This window comes from Mobula birostris, chromosome 8, assembly GCF_030028105.1.
Source record: "Mobula birostris isolate sMobBir1 chromosome 8, sMobBir1.hap1, whole genome shotgun sequence".
Lineage (NCBI taxonomy): Eukaryota > Metazoa > Chordata > Chondrichthyes > Myliobatiformes > Myliobatidae > Mobula > Mobula birostris.
The window spans coordinates 100,434,459-100,456,272 of record NC_092377.1 but is presented as its reverse complement, the minus strand read 5'-3'; the positions used below and the strand labels follow the sequence as shown (position 1 = coordinate 100,456,272).

At 46.5% G+C, this 21,814-nt stretch overlaps 1 protein-coding gene across 6 annotated transcripts in view; it reads right to left on the bottom strand.

Annotated features, from left to right (window-relative positions):
- The window catches only part of LOC140201535 (NHS-like protein 1), a 291,096-nt gene that overhangs the window by 50,107 nt on the left and 219,175 nt on the right, over nucleotides 1–21,814 (bottom strand). Inside the window, exon 1 of one of the 6 annotated variants that reach the window (XM_072265799.1) lies at nucleotides 6,611–7,148. The exons of the other annotated variants lie outside the window; for them this stretch is intronic. Coding sequence (XP_072121900.1) covers nucleotides 6,611–6,668 — 58 coding nt within the window. The 5' untranslated portion in view covers nucleotides 6,669–7,148. Of the gene's footprint in view, nucleotides 1–6,610; nucleotides 7,149–21,814 lie in introns of those variants that run through there. 6 annotated transcript variants of the gene reach the window in all.

Below are 21,814 nucleotides of genomic sequence, written 5' to 3'. Positions count from 1 at the left end.
GGTGGCAAGGGGACGGAGGGCTATGGTCCAAGTGCAGGTCAATGGGACTAAGCAGAATAACAGTACGGCACAGTCTAGATGGGCTGAAGGCTCCGTTTCTGTGTTGTAGTGCTGCATGACGCCATGACTGGACAGAGCTATCCAAGGCCAGAGTGTGCAATACAAGTGAAAGTACTCCTAAACCATCTGTCATGGGTTCACCTGATGTGAATCTCCATCAAAGGTCAGTACAGGAGAGGTGGGTGAGGTGGGTACCATTACAAGGTTCAAAATACATTTATTAACAAAGTACGTATATGTCACTGTATACCACCTTGTGACTGATTTACTTGATGTATTCACAGTAGAGCAGAGAAATAACGACAGAATCAATGAAAAACTACTCACAAAGACTGACAAACAATCAATGAGACTGAGAACATGAGATGTAATACAGAAAAGGTGAGTTGCATGCCATTTGATGTTGGCAAGACATTTGTTTGGTCAGGCTACTGGACAGGAAAAGTTTAAGGAGTTATGGTCCAAACACAGGCAAAGGGGACTGACTCAGGTGCCCTTTGAACCACGTCACCCAGCAACCGTCTGATTTAACCCTAGCCTAATCCTGGGACAGTTTACAATGACCAACTTACCTACCAACCAGTACATCTTTGGACTGTGGGACGACACCGGAGAACCCAGAGGAAACCCACACGGTCACAGGGAGAACGTACAAACTCCCTACAGGCAGAATTGAAGCCGGGTTGCAAAGCGTTGCGCTAACCACTACACTGCCGTGCGTCCCCAAGTGCGCCAAAAAGTCTGTTTCGAAACTGTGTGACTCTATAATCATATTATTTCTCTTGTCAGGTTACTGACCATTTCAGTACCCGTCCTTACTGCTTTAACTATTTTAGTAAAGGTTCAGCTTTCTGCCTGGTACATATCACACTGGCTTTAGCCAACAACAACGCTTCCCCAGAAGTGCTTTGGAGCAGGAGCAACTTACGTTCACAAAGACCTCTCTTTCTTTCAGAACGCCCAGTTTACAGACAGCACATTGTTACCGCTGTAATGCAGTTTCTCATTTGCGGGCAGCAACACCCCACAGTGTTTCATCACATTGAGTCTGTCTGCTTTTGTGTTTTGACCGGGCAAGAAGTAAAGGGCCAGGAATTCGGAAAATCTTGGAAGAATGGCTAAAGAAATTCCTCCTCATTTCTGTTCTAAATCGTGATGAAGTATCCAGAACATTTTCAAGGAGCAATGCCTCAAAAAGTTGCCATCCATCAATAAAGACACCCATCACCCAGGTCATGCCTTGATCTCACTGCTGCCACCAAGGAGGAGGTACAGAGGCCTGAAGGCACACACTCAGTAATTCAGGAATAGCTTCTTCCCCTCTGCTATCCATTTCTTAAATGGACATTGAACCCATGAACACTACCTAACTACTTTTTTTATTTCTATTTTTGCACTATTTATTTATTTAACTATTATATAAATAACATATATTTAATATATATCATATAATATATTTAATATATATCTATCTACTGTAATCCATGTTGTTTTCTACTATTACATACTGCATTGTACTGCTGCTGCAAAGACAGCAAATTTCACGCCATATGCCGGTGATATTAAACGTGGCTCTGATTCTATGGACGCCCCTCTATTATGAGACTGTGCCCCCTGGTCCTACACTCACCCACTATAGGAATTAACCTCTCCACATACACTCAATCTAGGCTTTTCAATTGGTCTAGACAGGGATATGGGCCAAACATGGACAAATGGAACTACCTATTTGGAGATCTTAGTCAGCGTGGTCCAGATGGGCTTAAGGCCCTGTTTTACTCTAAAACCACAGCAGGCATGGGTGTTCAGTAGATTGTGATTAAGACTTTTAACAGAGTAAGGTGTCAGTGCATTTGAATTTGAGGAGTAGGAGAATGTGTTGTGAAAAGACAAAAAAACCAGCAGATCAAATGAGTGGGATGACTCGCATAGCTACAATACCCTTCAGGGCCTTCTTGACCCTTAGTTGCAGGAGACTCCAATTCAGAGCTCCCCCAGAATGTATTACAACAGCTGGGCTTGCTAAACATTTGAGAGTGGAAACATTTTTGGGAATGCAGGAAAATAATTCCTGCGGTGAAGAGTCAATTGCATCTGATTTACACCGCCAATCAGTCCATTCCAGAAAGCCACATCAATCCATCCAGCACATGTTTGTGTTTGAGATGCATTCCTTGCAGTATGCACGGCCCTGTGTCAACCTGGGGGTGAGATGCAGCCCCCACAGAGCAAACCACCCTGTATACTGCAGAAACTATGTACAGGTCACTCCTGAGTTATGACAGGGCTCTGACCCTGTGAACTGTTTCTAACCCGAAGAGTCTGCCACGTCAGAAATAAAGCGGAAGATGCCTCCAACCCTGCAAGTGTTCATAATCTCTCTCTCTCTCTCTTTATTCTTTCCTTCTCTGTCACTTGCTCTCTCTGTCTCTCTCCCTCTCTCATTGTCTTCCTCCCTCTCTGTCTGTCTGTCAATCTCTCTGTCTCGGGCACTCTCTCCCCACCCCTCTCCCATCAGGCAGAAGATACAAAAGCCTGAAACCACATACCACCAGGCTCCTGGACAGCTTCTACCTGCTCTTATCAGACTCTTGAATGGACTTCTTGTATGGCAAGATGGATTCTTCGTCTCACAATCTACCTTGCACTCGATCATTTCCCTGTGCTGCACTCTTTCGGTAGCTTTTACACTTCATTCTGCATTCTGTCACTGATTTCTCTTGCTCTAACTCAATGCACTGAGTAATGAACCGATCAGCATGATCAGCATCTCGGTACATGTGACAATTATAAACCAATTCCAGTATCAATACGAATCCAGGAGGGCCAATATATGCACACTGCTATACAGAGATGCAATTTGTGCTGCACTTAATGCACTGACTTCTGGCATGATGCAATGTACTACAACACTAACTTTCTTACCCACTCCCCAGAAAACGCTTCATTCATAATGCACAGGTCCTCCCCAGCTTAGACCACACAACTTAGGCACAGCCTGGAGATACGAACGAGTGCTTGGGAAACAGGCGGGACGGGTTTCCTGGCTGCAAGATGGAATTCCATTCACAGCCGCATTTCCAACTGGTGAGCAAGGTTCAAAGTTCACAGTAAATTTATTATCCAAGTACACACTTGACTCCGCATACTACTCTGAGATTCTTTTTCTTGCAGACATTCACAGGAACAGAGAAATAAAATCATTTCTTAGGGACAGAGCCCTGCTGTAAGCTGGAACATGACATTACCTACATCCACTGTGCCTGCAATGCCAGTACCTTCCTTTACAATGAGGCAACATGACTAACGTTCTTTAACCCTCCTTTAGGGTTTATTACATAGGATCCTGTTACTCAACGCCAAAACTAAAGACACTGCAAAAATCAGGCAAATGAACGGCTCCAGTTATATATAGTTTCAGAGATAAAGCACTGGAACAGGCTTTCTGGCCCAATGAGAATCACACCCACGTGGCCAATCAACCTACTAACCCGTACACAGCTGGAGGACATAAAATCACTAAAAAATTACAAAATAGATGAAGAGCGCAGAACAGAATCCATAAAAGCCATGTGACACAGGAGCTGAATTTGTCTGTCCACCCTGCTCCACCATTCCACCACAGCTGATTTATTATCCCTCTCACCCCATTCTCTGGCCTTCTCCCCATAACCTATAATACCCGAACTGAACAAGAACCCTGTCAACCAACACACATCAAAGTTGCTGGTGAGCGCAGCAGGCCAGGCAGCATCTCTAGGAAGAGGTACGGTTGACGTTTCGGGCCGAGACCCATTGTCAGGACTAACTGAAGGAAGAGTTAGTAAGAGATTTGAAAGGGGGAGGGGGAGGGGGAGATCCAAAATGATAGGAGAAGACAGGAGGGGGAGGGATGGAGCCAAGAGCTCCTCTTTAAATATACCCAATGACTTGGCCTCCACAGTCATCTGTGACAATGAATTCCACAGATCCACTGCCCTCCGCATGAAGAAATTCCTCCTCATCTCTGTTCTAAAGGGATGTCACAATCCAAAAATGTGATGAAGGAGGGGAAGAAGCTGTTTCTGAATGGGGGATAATCATTCTCGGTTGGTGCTTGGAATGAGGTGCCAAAGGAGAAGCTGGAGGCAGGAACAAAACAAGACTTAACAGGTATATGGACAGGTACTTGAATGAGTAGGGTGTAGATCAACAAATTTATTTATTTAGAGACACTGTGCAACCCCAGCGAGATGCACCGCCCAGCCACCTAGTTAACCCTAGTCTAATTAGAGGAAAAATGCAATGCCCAATTCATCTACTATCTGCTATGTCTTTGAACTGTGGGAGGAAATTGGAGCTCCTGGAGAAAACCCTCGGGGTCACGGGAAGGACGAACAAGCTTCAGAGCCAAAACTGAACTTTTGACCCCAACGCCCTGAGCCGTAATAGTGTTGCACTAACCGTGGTTAAAGGGATGTTTGTCAAATGCTAGAAAATAGAATTGGCCTGTCTACCCCAATCCCATTGGCTTACATTTGGGCCACATCTCTATAAACCTTTCCTATCCTTGCACCTGTCCAGGTGTCTCTTAAACACCGAAGAGAGAGAAAAGATTAGTCTTATTTGTCCATCCTTTACATCAACGACCAATGCAGCCTGGGCATATGCTTGGGGCAACCCACAAGTGCCACCATGCTTCCAGCATGAACACAGCATGCCCATAGCTCTCTAACCCTAACCTGGGTGTCATTTAAAAAGCAGGAGGAGAACGGAGCACCCATAGGAAACCCACGCTGTCATGGGGAGAATGTACAGAGTAGAATTAGAGATCATGGGTCAAAGGTGAAAGGTGAGGCATTTAAGGGGAACCTGAAGAAGAACTTCTTCATTCAGAGGGTGGTGCTGAGTGTGGAACGAGTTCCAGGGAAGTTGTGGACGTAGGTTCAATTGGATGGGAGGGGATGGAAGGCTATGGTCTGGGTGTGGGTTGATGGGACTAGTCAGAATAGCAGTTTGGCACAGTCTAGATGGGCCAAGCCTGCATTTACCACCAGCATCTTATTGGCCAAGAGAGCTTACATCCTGATTTAGCCAACAATGAGTAAACAGATGAGGACCTTGAACCCATGACACACACTGCAATCCTTAGGCGTTCCGTCATCTCAGTCACTCCTTTAGACCTTACCTTTTTAGTGCCTTCACTCATTACAATACACACGAAATGCTGGAGGAACTCTGCAGGTCAGGCAGCATCTATGGAAATGACTAAACAGTCGACATTTCGGGCTATGACCCTTCATCAGGACTGGAAAGAAAGGTCTCCTCCTCTTCCCCTTTCCCCCATGGTCCGCTCTCCTCTCCTATTAGATTTCTTCTTGTTCAGCTCTTTATCTCTTCCACCTATCACCTCCCAGCTTCTTACTTCATCCCCCTCCTCACCTGCCCAGCTTCCCCTTCACCTGGTCTCACCTATCATCTGCCAGCTTGAACTCCTTCCCCTCCTGCACTCCACTTTTAATTCTGCACAGTCAGGGACCCCAGGACCAGAGGACACAGCCTCAGAATAGAGGGACATCCCTTTAAAACAGAGATGAGGAGGAATTTCTTAAGCCAGATAATGTTAAATTTGGAAAATTCATTGCTACAGATGTCTGTGTGAGGCCAAGTCACTGAGTGTATTTAAAATTGAGGTTGATAGGTTCTTGATTAGTCAGAGTGTCAAAGTTTATGGGGAGAAGGAAGGAGAATGAGGTTGAGAGGGATAGTAAATCAGCCATGATCAAATGGCCGAGCAGACTTGATGGGTTGAATGGCCTAATTCTGTTCCTGTCTTATGATCACTTAACTCCTTACCAAGTTGCACAGCCCCAGGTTCAGGAACAGCTGTACCCAAACAACCATCCAGTTCCACTTTCTAGTGCACATGACAAGTGAAGAGTGAACCCCTCCCATCCTTCCAGCCTCCTTCACTCCACTCTCCCTACCTTTCTCTTAAATCCCCCACTATCCCTTCCAGTCCCTTTCACTGCCCTCTTGTACACCTCTTACTCTTTACTCCTTCATTTCTCTTAAAAACCCCCCATCCCTTCCCATCCCATTCACTGTCCATGCCCCTCACTCATAACTTCCCTGCCTCTCCCACTCCCCCCGCCATCCTCCTCCACTTCACTTCTCTGGATGTCTCACTCGCGCCCCCCCCCCCACCTTTACTCCTAAACCTCACCTGCCACCCTTCCAGCTTCCAGCGTCTTTCACCTCAGACCGGTAGACGTCCCACTCTTAACTCCCCTCTCACTCGTAATCCCTTCACCCTTCACTCCGAACTCGCCCCCCACCACCCTCTGCCTATCTCCTCGGCCCCTCCAGAGCTGCAGATCAACAGTGTCTCACCCTGTCCTGACTCTGAAACCTTCTCCCCCCACCGAGCCCTGTACTAATGAAGGATATTGTCCACCGCGGCCACAAGTAACAAGAGAAATTCCTTCACCGACCAGAAGCAGCCCCCGCCCCCCTTTTTCACCCTACACCAACCAGCAAACGTTGGTGAGAAAGACCCCACTGCACTCACCCCTTCTCTTGAAGAGCTTGATGAAGGATTCTAACTTTCTGTTTATGAACACCACCATTTCCTTTCCACGGTTACTCCGTCCTCCTGGACACCATACCAACCTCGCAGCCCGCCCAACCCCACCAAGACCGTACTGCCACTTTGCAAAGCTCTCCACAGACTTGGGGTGGGGTGGCGGGGAGGGGGAGAAGGCGGCTCTATTTTTATGGCGAACAGTTGTTTGAACTCATTAACTTGATACGTTTGGTTCTCTTTCTGGGAGCCTTCCCTCCTTATACGAAAAGAAAGCCTTTAAATTCCGGAAGTTTCAGTTTAGAAGCAGCCTCTCTCTCTCTCTCTCTCTCTCTCTCTCTCAGTCCCTTAGTTGAGGTGAGCTGAAAATGCAGGAATATTATCCTTTCCACTTGGCTCAGCGATACGCCACAAGTCACAACACCCTGAGCTATCCTCGAAGGTCCAGACACAGGTTGCAGTCTGTGACGGGAAGAGGCAGACAATATGGAACAAGGAGCGGCTGGTTTAAAATCCACCTGTGCCTCTCAAGACTGAGGGAACGTGTCAAGAAATAAGGCAGCAAAGGACTTTCCACCCACTCACACTCCTCCCCTCTCCTGTCCTGCCTGAGTTGCTAAGCAATAGACTCACAAAGTAATTCCACACCCCCCTACCCCATTCTACTCCACGTGAAGTGAAGCGATAGACAATCTGATTCATTCCTGTCAGCGAGGGGGGTCATTGTCTGCCTGGCCTCTCCCCCCCCCAACCCCGCGCCACAGTCAATAGTTGGATCTTTTCAATAGAACCTCTGTGGAATTGCTAATGCAGTCTGCATATTTTTTCCACCACGGATTATCAGCTCCAATTCCCTCGTGTTCCTCAATTAATTCCCATTTCCTTCAAGTTCCTCTTGCAGCGACTGCAATTAGTGGCTGTAGTTGAAACCAGAAACCGTGCTGAAGTCCATTTGACCCGAAGTGTATGTGTGTGTGCACTGCCATCTTTTGTAAACAACTTTACACACATTCTTTATCCTTTTCCCCGGATTAACAAATCACCATCTCGTTTCACAGTCAACTTGAAAGGGACAAAAATAAGGACTTTTTTTAAATAAAGATTGGCTTTGTTTGTCACATGTACATCGAAACATACAGTGGAATGCATTATTTGTGTCAATGACTGCCACCGTCTGAGAGTGTGCTGGCAGGGGGTCTACAAGTGTGGCCACACTTCCAGTGCCAATGTAACGTGCCCACAACTCACTAACCGTAACCCGCATGCGTTTGGAATGTGGGAGGAAAGCAGAGTGTCCGGAGCAAACCCACGCAGTCACGGGAGAGAATGTACAAACTCTTACAGACAGTGAGTGGCAGGACTTTACCAAAAAGTAGTTCCCGGATAAGGGACGTACAAATAAAGAAGAAAACTTGAAAGGTTGAAAAACTGAAATAAAATGAATGGAACTGGGCAACGGATTCACCAGAGGTGAAGAGGGAGTGGGTCTGGACAGTGATTCAAATTCAGAGACCGGGGAAAGACACAAACGTTAACTGGCCCGATCATTTCCAGGAGTGTCCTTCACACTGACCGGATCTGCGGTGAATTTCCAACATTTCACCCCACCACCTCCTGCTAAATTAAAATGAAAGGTTTCATGGTCTCCTTTTCCTAATCAATAAACTCTAATGATCAGCGTAGTAACCACCCCAACATCTCCCCCCATTCCACGCAATCTCACGCGCATACACACACCCACATTCGCACAGCCTCTCTCACACATCCTCACGCTCAGTTTCTTTCTCTCTCTCTCTCACACATGCATGCAGTCAGTTTCTCTCTCTAGCATGCAGTCTCTCATACACCCACATTCACACTGCCTCCGCCGCATACAATTTCCCTCCTGCACACTCATATTCAGCCTCTCTCACATATATTCTCAGATACGTGTATACCCAGTTTCTCTCTCTTCCACACGACGAGAAGAGATAAAAGTTTGAGAGGGGAAGTTGTTTACTAGAAGGGGAAATCGAGATTCATACCATCAGGTTAGAGGCTACCCAGACGGAATAAAAGGTGGCTTGAGGGTGACCTCATCTCGGCGCAAGAGGAGGCCATGGACTGACATGGGAATCAGAAATGAAATGTTTGGCCATCAGGAAGTCCTGCTTGTGGCGGATGGCTTCATAAACATAGATGCACACACATGGCTTAAGGAGATGGTGGGATGCTGGTGGTTTTAAACCCTGAAGAGTGAGAACCATACCAAATTTTGTGGAGTGAAAAGAAGGGCCTTGGGATTGGGCAGGAGAGCAGAAAAATTAGGAAAGTAAACCAAGCAGCCAGAAGGTAGTTCAGCTGCTCCTGAGGAAGAAAAGGCAAAAGGGAAATGGGAAAGAAACCAAAAATACAACACCAATTTACAGGAGGGAAGCATTCACACTCCTACGTGGGGCAACTTATGATTTTAGTGAGTGGGAAAGGGACTTGCTTTGCTGTTGTTATCTTGTTCTGTTGACTATTGTGAACATGCTGTGTTGGTGCTGGAATGCATGTCAACTCTTGCAGACTGCCCCCTTAGGTCGTGTTGGTCGTGAACACAAATGACTTATTTCAGGAAAGGTGTGCTTTGATGTCACATGATAAGTAATCTGCATCTATAATGTCAAGTATCACATGACACAATGCTTGGCCCTCTCAACCATTGAGCACATTTACAAGGAGCACGGCAAGCATCCATCATCAAGGACCGCCACCATCCAGGCCACGCTTTCTTCTCACTGCTGCTATCAAGGAGGAGGTCCAGGAGCCTCAGAACCCACCGGTAGCTTCAGGAACAGTTATTACCAGGCTCCTGAACCAGCGTGGATAACTCTACTCACCTCAACACGGAACTGAGTGTGGCCTGTTCCCCGCCCCCGCTCCTGCAGCTCGGAAATCACCTGAGCTGTCATGCACAAGTCTCTGGACAACGGGGGCAAGAACGTCCCCAATGTCACCCTCACCCTGATGGCCAGCTTCATGTGTGACTGCATCAGGTTGTGTGTGGAACCCAGATAAGTGGACACCAAGTACCACTATGTGCCCAGGTTCTAGCTGTCGCCCTGGCTACGAAGGATGGGTCTGGCTCCACTCCCGCGCAATGCCCCAGTCAGCTGGTCGTTGCCGCCATACCTGTCCTTCGTAGACAAGTTCTTCCAGGTCAATGTCTTTGACCACAGGGCCATCGGGCAGTGGTCGGCACGTAGTCTCCTGCAGGCACTGCAGGAGAAGGACGTGATGGACACAGTGGGGTGGTTCCCTGAGCAGACCGTCCAGTTCATCTGGCAAATTGCCTCATCGCCAGATCTCACCAACAAGCACCAAGACCTCGCCTGGCTGGCGGTGAGAGGGGCCCTCCCAGTCAGAGCCCTCCTGTACGCCCGGAACGTCGTCTCCGCACACCACTGCCCACGGGAGGACTGCAGTGAGGAGGAGTCTGTGACCCACCTCTTTGCACACTGTCAGTTCGCAAAGAGGGTGTGGAGGAGGATGAACGGGCTAGTGTCACGCTTCATCCCCAGCAGCTGCGTAACAGAGGACTCTCTGATCTACGGGCTGTTCCCGGGGACGCACACGGAGACCAACATCCGGTGCTGCTGGCAGATCATCAACTCGGTGAAGGATGCTCTTTGGTCGGCCCGAAACTTGCTGATCTACCAGCACATGGAGATGTCCGTGGGAGAATGCTGCCGACTGGCACATTCTCGGCTGCAGGAGTACGTGCTGAGGGACGCACTGAAACTTGGTGCAGCCACCGCAAGGGCCCGGTGGGGAAGGACCACAGTATAGGGTTCTTCTCCTGCGGGAGTGGGAGGGGTCGGGTGGTGGGGAGTAGACCCTCAACAATGGTGTGGAAAGGTGAAACAACAGAGTGCCACGTGGGTGGCTAGAAGTGTGGAAATGTATAAACCGTAATGGAACCATCTGTAAAGGATTGACAGTCATTGAATGGTTTATTGTACATAATTTTATTTTTGAATAAAGTATGTTCTGGTAAAAAAAACATGGTACTGATTCCAACATCCAAGGACTCACTTTCAAGGACTCTACAACCCGTGATCTCGCCATATTATTTATTTATTGTATTTGCACAGTTTGCCAGCTTTTGCACATTGGGGTTGCCTTTGATTGTGCACAGCTTTTCGTTGATTCTATCGTGTTTCTTTGTGTTTACTGTGAATGCCTGCAAGAAAATGAATCCCCAGCTAAGTGTATGGTGGCACACACTGGATGCACTTTGAACATTGAACTCAACTGTTTTGACTGGCGCAGTGGCGACCCAGGCTCAACTGGAAACCCCGGCACTGTCCGTACCGAGTCTGCGCCTTCTCCCTGAAACCAGGTGGGTCTCCCCTCCGTGCTCTGGTTTCCTCGCACGTCCCAAAGTTTTTAACTGGCTGCTCTACTGCCCCGAGCGTGTGTGGGTGACGGGCAGGATCCGTGAGGTGGGAATGTGGGAAGAATGAAAATATTGGATGAGTGTGAATGGGTGGTTTCTTTGCTGTGCCCCGTGGATATTCATTGCCGTATCGTATGCGTTACTGATGTATCACTATCAGACAAAGACCAGCACAGGTGCAATTAACATTCAGATTCCAGTTTGAGATCCACCCCTTCATTCAGCATCTGAACAATTGCTATCAATCACTCAGAGCTACGGTCATTATCACTGACAACACACATAAAAGTTGCTGGTGAACGCAGCAGGCCAGGCAGCATCTATAGGAAGTGGTACAGTCGACATTTCGGGCTGAGACCTTTCGTCAGGACTAACTGAAAGAAGAGCTAGTAAGAGATTTGAAAGTGCTGTGAAATTTGTTGCTTTGCAGCAGCCAAACAGTGCAATATGTAAAATATACTATAAGTTACAATAAGAAATATACTGTTATAAATATTAAATATTACAGAAAGAAAGCAAAAATATTCATGGGTTCGATGTCCACTCGGAAATCTGATGGCGGAGGGGAAGAAGCTATTCCTGAAACATTGAGCATGTGTCTTCAGGCTCCTGTACCTCCTCCTTGATAGAAGCAATGGGAAGAGGGCACGTCTTGGGTGATGGGGATTATTAATGATGGATGCTACCTTTTAGAGGCATTGCTTTTTGAAGATGTCATTGATGCTAGGGATTATTATTCTGTGCAAGACCACAAGATATAGGAACAGAATTAGGCCATTTGGCCAATCAAGTCTGCTCCACCATTTCATCATGGCTGATACATTTTCCCTCTCAGCCCCAACCTCCTGCCTTCTCCCTGTATCCCTTCATGCCCTGACTAATCAAGAATCTATCAATCTCTGCCTTAAATAGCCTTGACTTGATCTCCACAGCTGCCTATGGCAACGAATTCCACAGATTCACCACTCCCTGGCTAAAGAAATTCCTCATCTCTGCTCTAAAAGGGTGCCCCTCTATTCTGAGGCTGTTGACACCCTCGCCGTGGAAAACATTCTCTCCCCATCCACTCTATCAAGGCCTTTCAACATTCGATAGGTTTCAATGACGTCACCCCTCATTCTTCTCAATTCTAGTGAGTAGAGGCCTAGAGCCATCAAACCCTCCTCATATGACAAGCCTTTCAGTCCTGGAATCATTTTGGTGAACCTCCTTTGAACCTTCTCTGACCAATTAAATGATAGGTTATTCTATAACCAATCAACTTGATCAGATTCCAAGTTTGATGGAGTCTTCTTCTCCTCCCTCCCTCCCTTTCAGCCATGGTGATGTATCTTCATCTGCTTAAGGGTGCTGTACCTGTACACTTGAAAGTTAAGTCCAAGTCCTGCAGAAATCGTGAAATTGCTAGTTCGTTTAGACAGTTCAAACGTGCATTGCTTAAAGGGAGGTTACAGGCTGCTGATTGCAGCGAGAGTAATCCAGAGGAGGCATATTTGGAAGTTTTGTAAGCAGCCTACCGCATATCGCCATGCTTCACCGGCACAGTCTTGCCAACATGAGCGGATACGGAAAGGATGTTTCCTATCGTGGGAGCGTCTAGAATCTGAAGGCACAACCTCAGAATAGAAAGACATCCATTTGAACAGAAATGAGGTTGAATTTCTTTAGCCAGAGGGTAAATCTGTGGAATTCACTGCCACAGACAGCTGTGGAGGCCACATTAGTCAGTGTATTTAAGGTAGACGATAGGTTCCTGATTGAAGGTTAAGGGTTATTGAGGGTAGGTGGGAGAACAGGGTTGAAAGCAATCAGGTATGATTGATTGAATGGCAGTGCAGACTCAAAGGGCTGAAATTCTGCTCCTAGGTTTTTCCGGTATTATGAAAACAGGTACAGACTAGATAGGCTGAATGGTCTAGTACACCGAAGTCAAAGTCAAGTTTATTGTCAAATGCACGAGTACGTGGATGCAAAGGTGAAAATAAAGTCATTCTTATAATAGCATCACAGGGCCGACTCAACTGGTCAAAAGGCCTCATTCTTCTCCTATGTCCATAGAAGCTTCCTGACCTGCTGAGTTCCTCCAGCATTCTGTGTGTGTTCAACAATGACTAGCTTCTTTCTGAAGAGGATCCAGGACACTCAGGAGAGGAGTGGGATGGACAGAATGTAAGATTCCCTCTGTTTTTGTAATCAGCAATACATCTGTTTGCGGCGGAGTCACAGACCACCAGCAAACCTCCCACTGCTTAAGTAAGGGGTGGTCTTCCACAGCTGGACAGTGAAGTACCGCCTTCCGTTCACATCTGGAGCACTTGTCGTGTCTTCCTTCTCTTACATCTTTGTGCTGTCACGGGAAAGCAGCATCCATCATCAGAGACCCCTGCCATCCAGGTCATGTTCTCTTCTCTCTGCTGCCACCGGGAAGGAGGTACAAGAACCTCAGGACCTGCACCACCAGGCTGAGGAACAGTTATTACTCCTCAACCATCAGCCCCTTGAACCAGTGGGGATAATGTCACTCACCTCAACACTGAACAGATTCCATAACCTATGGACTCACTTTCAAGGACTCCACAACTCATGTTCACAGTACTATTACGTTTTTTTTGTTTTCAGAGTCTTTGTGTGAAGCTTTTCACTGATTCTATTGTATTTCTTTGTTCTACTGTAAATTCCAGCAAGAAAATGAATCTCAGGGTAGTGTATGGTGACATATATTGTGGAGAGCACTCTAAAAGGTTGCATCACCGTCTAGTATGGGAGGGGGGGCTAGTTGCACAGGATCGCAGTGAGCTGCAGAGAGTTGTAAACTTAGTCAGCCCCATCATGGGCACGAGCCTCCGTGGCAGCCAGAACATCTTCAAGGAGCAATGACTCAGAAAGGCAGCATCCATCATTAAGGACCCCCATCACCCAGGGCATGCCTCGTTCTCTTTGCTACCATCAGGAAGGAGGTACAGGAGCCTGAAGGCACACACTCAATGATTCAGGAACAGCTTCTTCCCCTCTGCCATGTGATTTCTGAATGGACATTGAATGCATGAACAATATCTCACTACTTTTTTATTTCAATTTTTATGCTACTTATTTAACTATTTAATATGCTTTTATTATAGGCATCCGTTAGTCTCATGAGACCATGGATTTGTGTCTTGGAAGGTTTCCGGGGCACAGGCCTGGGCAAGGTTGTATGGAAGACCAGCAGTTGCCCATGCTGCAGGTCTCCCCTCTCCACGACACCAATGTTGTCCAAGGGAAGAGCATTAGGGCCCATACAGCTTGGCATCGGTGTCATCGCAGAGCAATGACGTTCTGCAGCGCGACTTCAGAGACCTCCGAAGAAGGCTGAAAAGCAGGACTTCCAGGGTGGTTATCTCTGGTTTGCTTCCAGTTCCCTGTGTTGGAGTGGTCAAAAACAGGGAGATAATGGATCTGAATGTGTGGCTGAGGAATTGGTGTAGGAATCAAGGATTTACATTCTTGGGCCACTGGGGTATGTTTCGGGGTAAGGATGAATTGTACAAGAGGGACGGGTTGCACCTTAATAAGCGGGGGACCAGCATTCTGGCAGGCAGGTTTGCCTCTGCAACACGGGTGTGTTTAAACTAAGTAGTGGGGGGGGGGGGGGAGGGGACGAACTAGAAACATAAGGATGGAGATAAAGGGAAAGTAAGAATAAGAAAAGTTAAGAATGACAGCAGAATCAACAGAGCAGAAAGCTCAAGAAGGGATCGTACCGTATGGCCAAGTGAAATAGGAATTGATTTGGGAGGTGAGGGGAGTAATGAATTAAAAGTATTATATGTGAATGCACGGAGTATAAGAAATAAAGTGGATGAGCTTGAGGCACAGTTGGAAATTGGTAATTATGATGTTGTGGGAATAACAGAGACATGGCTTCATGTGGACAGGGCCTGGGAAATGAATATTCAAGGATATACATCCTATCAAAAGGACAGACTGATGGGCAGAGGGGGTGGGGTAGCTCTGTTGGTGAGGAATAATATTCAGTCCCTTGCGAGGGATGACATAGAATCAGGAGACGTAGAGTCAGTATGGATAGAACTGAGAAATTCTCAGGGTAGAAAGACCCTAATGGGAGTTATCTACAGGCCCCCAAACAGTAGTCTGGATGTAGGGTGTAAGTTGAATCAAGAGTTAAAATTGGGATGTCGCAAAGGTAATGCTGCAGTTGTTATAGGGGACTTCAACATGCAGGTAGACTGGAGGAATCAGGTTGGTGCTGGACCCCAAGAAAGGGAGTTTGTGGAGTCCCTCCAAGATGGATTCTTAGAACAGCTTGTACTGGAGCCTAGCAGAGAGAACGCAATTCTAGATTTAGTGTTGTGCAATGAACCAGATTTGATCAGGGACCTCGAGGTAAAGGAGCCATTAGGAGGTAGTTACCATAATATGATAAGTTTTAATCTACAACTTGAGAGGGAGAAGGGAAAATCAGAAGTGTCAGTATTACAGTTGAACAAAGGGAACTATGGTGCTATGAGGGAGGAGCTGGCCAAAGTTCAATGGAACAATACCCTAGCAGGGATGACAGTGGAACAGCAATGGCAAGTGTTCCTGGGAATAATGCGGAAGGTGCAGGATCAATTCGTTCCAAAGAGGAAGAAAGATCCTAATGGGAGTAAGGGGAGGCCGTGACTGACAAGGGAAGTAATGGACAGCAAAAAAATAAAAGAGAAGAAGTATAACATAGCAAAGACGAGCGGGAAGCCGGAGGATTGGGAAACTTTTAAAGAGCAACAGAAGGTAACTAAAAGGGCAATACGCGGAGAAAAAATGAGGTATGAAGGTAAACTAGCCAAGAATATAAAGGAGTATAGTAAAAGCTTCTTTAGGTATGTGAAAAGGAAAAAAATAGTTAAGACCAAAATTGGGCCCTTGAAGACAGAAGCGGATGAATTTATTATGGGGAACAAGGAAATGGCAGACGACTTGAACAGGTACTTTGGATCTGTCTTCACTAGGGAAGACACAAACAATCTCCCAGATGTAATAGTGGCCAAAAGACCTAGGGTAATGGATGAATTGAAGGAAATTTATATTAGGCAGGAAATGGTGTTGGATATACTGTTGGGTCTGAAGGCTGATAAGTCCCTGGGACTTGATGGTCTGCATCCCAGGGTACTTAAGGAGGCGGCTTTAGAAATCGTGGACGCATTGGTAATCATTTTCCAATGTTCTATAGATTCAGGATCAGTTCCTGTGGATTGGAGGGTGGCTAATGTTGTCCCTCTCTTCAAGAAGGGAGGAAGAGAGAAAACAGGGAATTATAGACCGGTTAGCCTGACGTCGGTGGTGGGAAAGATGCTGGAGTCAATTATAAAAGATGAAATTACGACACATCTGGATAGCAGTAACAGGATCAGTCCGAGTCAGCATGGATCTACGAAAGGGAAATCGTGCTTGACTAATCTTCTGGAATTTTTTGAGGACGTAACTATGAAAATGGACAAGGGAGAGCCAGTGGATGCAGTGTACCTGGACTTTCAGAAAGCCTTCGATAAAGTCCCACATAGGAGATTAGTGGGCAAAATTAGGGCACATGGTATTGGGGGCAGAGTACTGACATGGATTGAAAATTGTCTGGCTGACAGAAAACAAAGAGTGGCGATTAACGGGTCCCTTTCGGAATGGCAGGCGGTGACCAGTGGGGTACCACAGGGTTCAGTGCTGGGACCGCAGCTGTTTACAATATATATTAATGATTTAGATGAGGGAATTGAAAGTAACATTAGCAAATTTGCTGATGACACAAAGCTGGGAGGCAGTGTAAAATGTGAGGAGGATGTTATGAGAATGCAGGGTGACTTGGACAGGCTGGGTGAGTGGGCAGATGCAGTTTAATGTGGATAAGTGTGAGGTTATCCACCTTGGTGGTAAGAACGGGAAGGCAGATTATTATCTAAATGGAGTAAAGTTAGGAAAAGGGGAAGCACAATGAAATCTAGGTGTTCTTGTACATCAGTCACTGAAAGCAAGCATGCAAGTACAGCAGGCAGTGAAAAAAGCTAATGGCTCAATTCCCCTTGTTATGGCCTTCATAACAAGGGGAATTGAGTATAAGAGCAAAGAGGTCCTTCTGCAGCTGTACAAGGCCCTGGTGAGACCACACCCGGAGTACTGTGTGCAGTTTTGGTCTCCAAATTTGAGGAAGGACATTCTTGCTATTGAGGGAGTGCAGTGTAAGTTCACAAGGTTAATTCCTGGGATGGCGGGACTGTCATATGTCGAAAGATTGGAGCGACTGGGCTTATATACACTGGAATTTAGAAGGCTGAGAGGGGATCTTATTGAAACATATAAGATTATTAAGGGATTGGACGCGCTGCAGGCAGGAAGCATGTTCCCGCTGATGGGTGAGTCCAGAACCAGAGGCCACAGTTTAAGAATTAGGGGTAGGCCATTTAGAACAGAGTTGAGGAAAAACTTTTTCACCCAGAGAGTGGTGGATATATGGAATGCTCTGCCCTAGAAGGCTGTGGAGGCCAAGTCTCTGGATGCTTTCAAAAAAGAGATGGATAGAGCTCTAAAGTTAGCGGAATCAAAGGTTATGAGGATAAGGCAGGAACTGGATACTGATAGTGGATGATCAGCCATGATCACAGTGAATGGCGGTGCTGGCTCGAAGGGCCGAATGGCCTACTCCTGCACCTATTGTCTATTATCTATTGTCAATGTGTGGTTAAGTGCCTTGCTCAAGGACACACACGCTGCCTCAGCCAAGGCTCGAAATAGCGACCTTCAAATCACTAGACGAATGCCTTAACCACTTGGCCTCGTGCCAACAATATGTATACTTACTGTAATTCATGCTGTTGCTACTTATCGCATTGTACTGCTGCTACAAAGACAACACATTTTTAAGGCACATGCCAGTGATATTAAACTGATTCTGATTCACATTAAGTCCTTTGATAATAAATATACTTTGGACTTTGCTCTGTCCTCATGTTGCTACTGGCCTTGGTCAATCCCAACCAGCTGAAGATATTGAGTGTCAGGAAGGCAATGATCCAAGGTCAGTCCAGTGGGAAATCACAGAGACAAGCAGACAGTTATTGTACTCCACTCCAGCCTCAATTAAAACTGTCTCAAATGAACTGCATAGCAGATAAAATCGAAGCAGAGTGATTCACTAATCAGCCCCTGCCTTTAAACAACAAGCTGTATAGAGAAATGTCAATATGAGAACAGGGAAGTGGGAAATGTTAAGCTGTAGGAAATGTTTAATGAATATTTGAATAATTCAACTCGATAATGAGTAAATGTCACTGAGGGAACCATTAACAGACTAACTGTATGTCAAACCATTTCAGGCACAGTTCATTTCCAACCGTGTCGACAAACACCTTCCATTCTGGTGGTGACGTCAAGGGGCACAGCTAAATAGTGGACTAAATTCACCTAGCATACAAGTTCAATTCTCGCCACAAGTCACAGAGTCAAACAGCAAGGAAACAGGTTATTTGGCCCAACTCATCCATGGCAACCGTATCTAAACCTCTCCTGCCAAATGTACCTTTCCAAATATCTTTTAAATGTCGGTAATGTACCTGCCTCAACCACTTCCCTTGGCAACTTGTCCCATATACTGACCACCCTCTGGCTGAAAAAGATGCCCCCCGCCCCCCCCCGGTTCCAATTAAATCTCTCCCCTCTCACCTAAACCAATGTCCTCTAATCCTTGATTCCTCAACCCTGGGAAAATTGCTGATAACAGGTATAATGTTGAAAACACACGCTTGGATTTCAAAGCTCTAGAAGTCCCTCACAATTAATGCACTGGAGTGAACCCATCACCAGAACAACAACTTGCATTTTCAACAACATAGAAGCAAATTCATGGTGTCAGACACAGGATGGTTGGGTTTTGTAAGCAGTTTTGTCTGTTTTATTGTGATGTGTTTCGCGACACAGTCGTGCTTTCTGTTTATACAGATCAGATCAGATCATTACTCACTGCATTCAGGTAAAGCAAAGTAAAAAAAATTATCAACACGAGATTCTGCAGATGCTGGATATCCAGAGAAACACACAAAATGGTGGAGGAACTCGACAGGTCAAGCAGCATCTATGAAAATGAATGAACAGTCAGTGTTTCATGCCAAGACTCTTCTTCAGGACTGGAAAGGAAGGGGGAAGAAGCCAGAATAAGAATGTGGGATGTGGGGGGGGGGTGTAGAAGGAGGGGAAAGAGGACACGCTGGAAGGTGATAGGTGGAGCCAAGTGGGTGAGGGAGGGGAATGAAGGAAGAAGCTGGGAAGTGATGGATGGAGAAGAATGTTTCTGATAGGAGAGGAGAGTGGACCATAGGAGAAAAGGAAGGAGGCGGGGCACCAGAGGGAGGTGATGGGCAGGTGAGAAGAGAAAGGGTAAGGAAGGAGCCAGAATGGGAATCAAAAAGCCAAGAAGAGAGAGGGGGAGAAATTACTGTAAGCTGGAGAAATCAATGTTCATGTCGTCAGGTTGGGAGGTACCCAGACGGAATATGAGGTGTTGCTCCTCCATCCTGAGAGTGGTCTCATCTTGGCAGTAGAGGAGAGACCATGGACTGAGATGTTGGAATAGGAACAGGGATTGGAATGAAAATAGAGGAGAGACCATGGACTGATTTGTTGTGTAAGGCTCAGGGCTATCGGCTCGTGTTTATCTAGGGGAAACTCCGCCCGCCTGCCAAACCGTGTCTCACGTTTGCGTAGTTACTGTGTAATGCACCCTGGTACAAACTCACACATCAAATATCAGACAGCATACAATGTACGATTTACAGATTACACTTTATAGATCTTACTGGGACTATGTAATTAATAGAGATACAATATAAAAGGGAAAGTAAAAGGCGCCAGACTTATCAGAGTTCAACAACTTCGTGCACAACCGTTGGAGCTCAATTAACGGGTCCTCTTTCCACCATGCGATCTCCTCTGACCTCCTCAATCCGCCACCTGGGACCAACTATGGTGGTCAACCAGAGCGCGTCCAGCACATCCTTCCTCCCGAAAAGCCCGCCAAACCACACTGTCCCCTAGCCATATGAGACAGAATATCACCCACAAAAAGAATAACATGGACACTCATTGGTTCATTTTCTCCCTTTTCAATAATATAACCTAAACAAGCAGGGAGAGAGAGAACTCCTTACATCACAGTTATTATTACAGACAAGCCATTTTAGACACCTCAGCTGCCAGTGTAACCAAGACCCAGTTACAGCTGGACTGGGAATAGGGATTGGAATGAAAATAGTTGGCCACCGGGAAAATAACACGTGGATCTTCAGGTAACAGCTTGCAACTGATCGCCACGCTCTGGCACCATCTTGCATTGCAAAGGAGATTAAGTATAAAAGCTTGGGGTGACTTTAAAAAATATATTTATTCAAGATACAACATGGTAACAGGTTCAACAAATCTGTGCCACCCAATTATACCAAGGTGACCAAATATCCAAGTAACCCACACGTCTTTGGAATGTGGGAGGAAACTAATGCACATACTGATCAGATCATTACACGGTGTATTGAGCTAGAATAAGGTAAAACAGTAACAATGCAGAGTAAAGTGTAAATGCTACCGTAAAACTGATCACAGAACGAGTTCTTCTCCCTTACTGCTGCCACAACTTGACTGACATACCCCTCGTGCTGCCTACATACCAGAGGGGTCACTGCCGTGGCTAGAGCTATATGAACTTTCTACTCCTGAGACGAAGCGTCAGGCATTAGTATTAATCTGTGTGGAGGCAGCTGCCCTTGAATTCAAAGTATCCCAAATGGATCCTTCTTGGTAACATGTTGAGGAAGAAACTCTGCCAGCTGCTGTTCACTCAGCAGATGCTTATGGATTCCAGAGGACTACAGAAGCAGCAGTAGGCCACCTGGTCTGTCAGGCCTGCTCCCCCAGTCAGTACAGCCTTGCCTGACGTAACCCAGGCCTCAGCATCTCCTCCGAGTCAGATCATCAGTCTGGTACAGCACGGGCACATAGGACATTGTAGAGAGCAGTGAATCCGCCTTGCACATCACAGGCATGTCCCCCCATCCCCACCATCGGTAGTATCTAGAGGTGGTGCTGCCGCAAGAAGGCACCATCTATCATCTAGTATCCCCACCTTCTTCTTACTACTACCACACCACCTCAGGGTTCAAAGTACATTTGTTATCAAAGCATGTATACTTTATACAACCTTGAGATTCGTCTCCTTATAGACAGCCACAAAGCAAGGAACCTAAAAGAACCCATTTTAAAAAATAGACCAACAGGCACCCAATGCGCGGAGAGAGGGGAAAAAAAAACAAATTGTGTAAACAATAAGAGCAAGCAAGCAGCATCTATGGCCACAATTCCTGAAGCAGCTGGAGGAGGCCTGCAGCCTCGGCCTCAGTGCAGCGAAGAGTGGAAAAACTTTGCTGACTAGCGAGCCACAACCCTTGCCCCTGGTCCTGACACCCTGCCTTTTCAATGTATCTGGCCCAGTGTTTAAATTGTCCAAACATCAGGTCGTTCCTTACTCTAAAACCCTGGCCCTGTCTCATCGAACCGTTTTGGGCTTGCACACCATCGCCACATACCCGACCATTTTCAATTGGGCTGGCACTCAGACTGATCAGACCTTGCTTGAGGTGGACGAGCTCCAAAACTCCTCCACTCCGATTTTTCTCCACCTCACACAGCCTGATTCCATCTTAACCACGTCTCAACTTTGCTCTGACCACATCTCCTCGAACAAGCCTTGACCTGCTTTG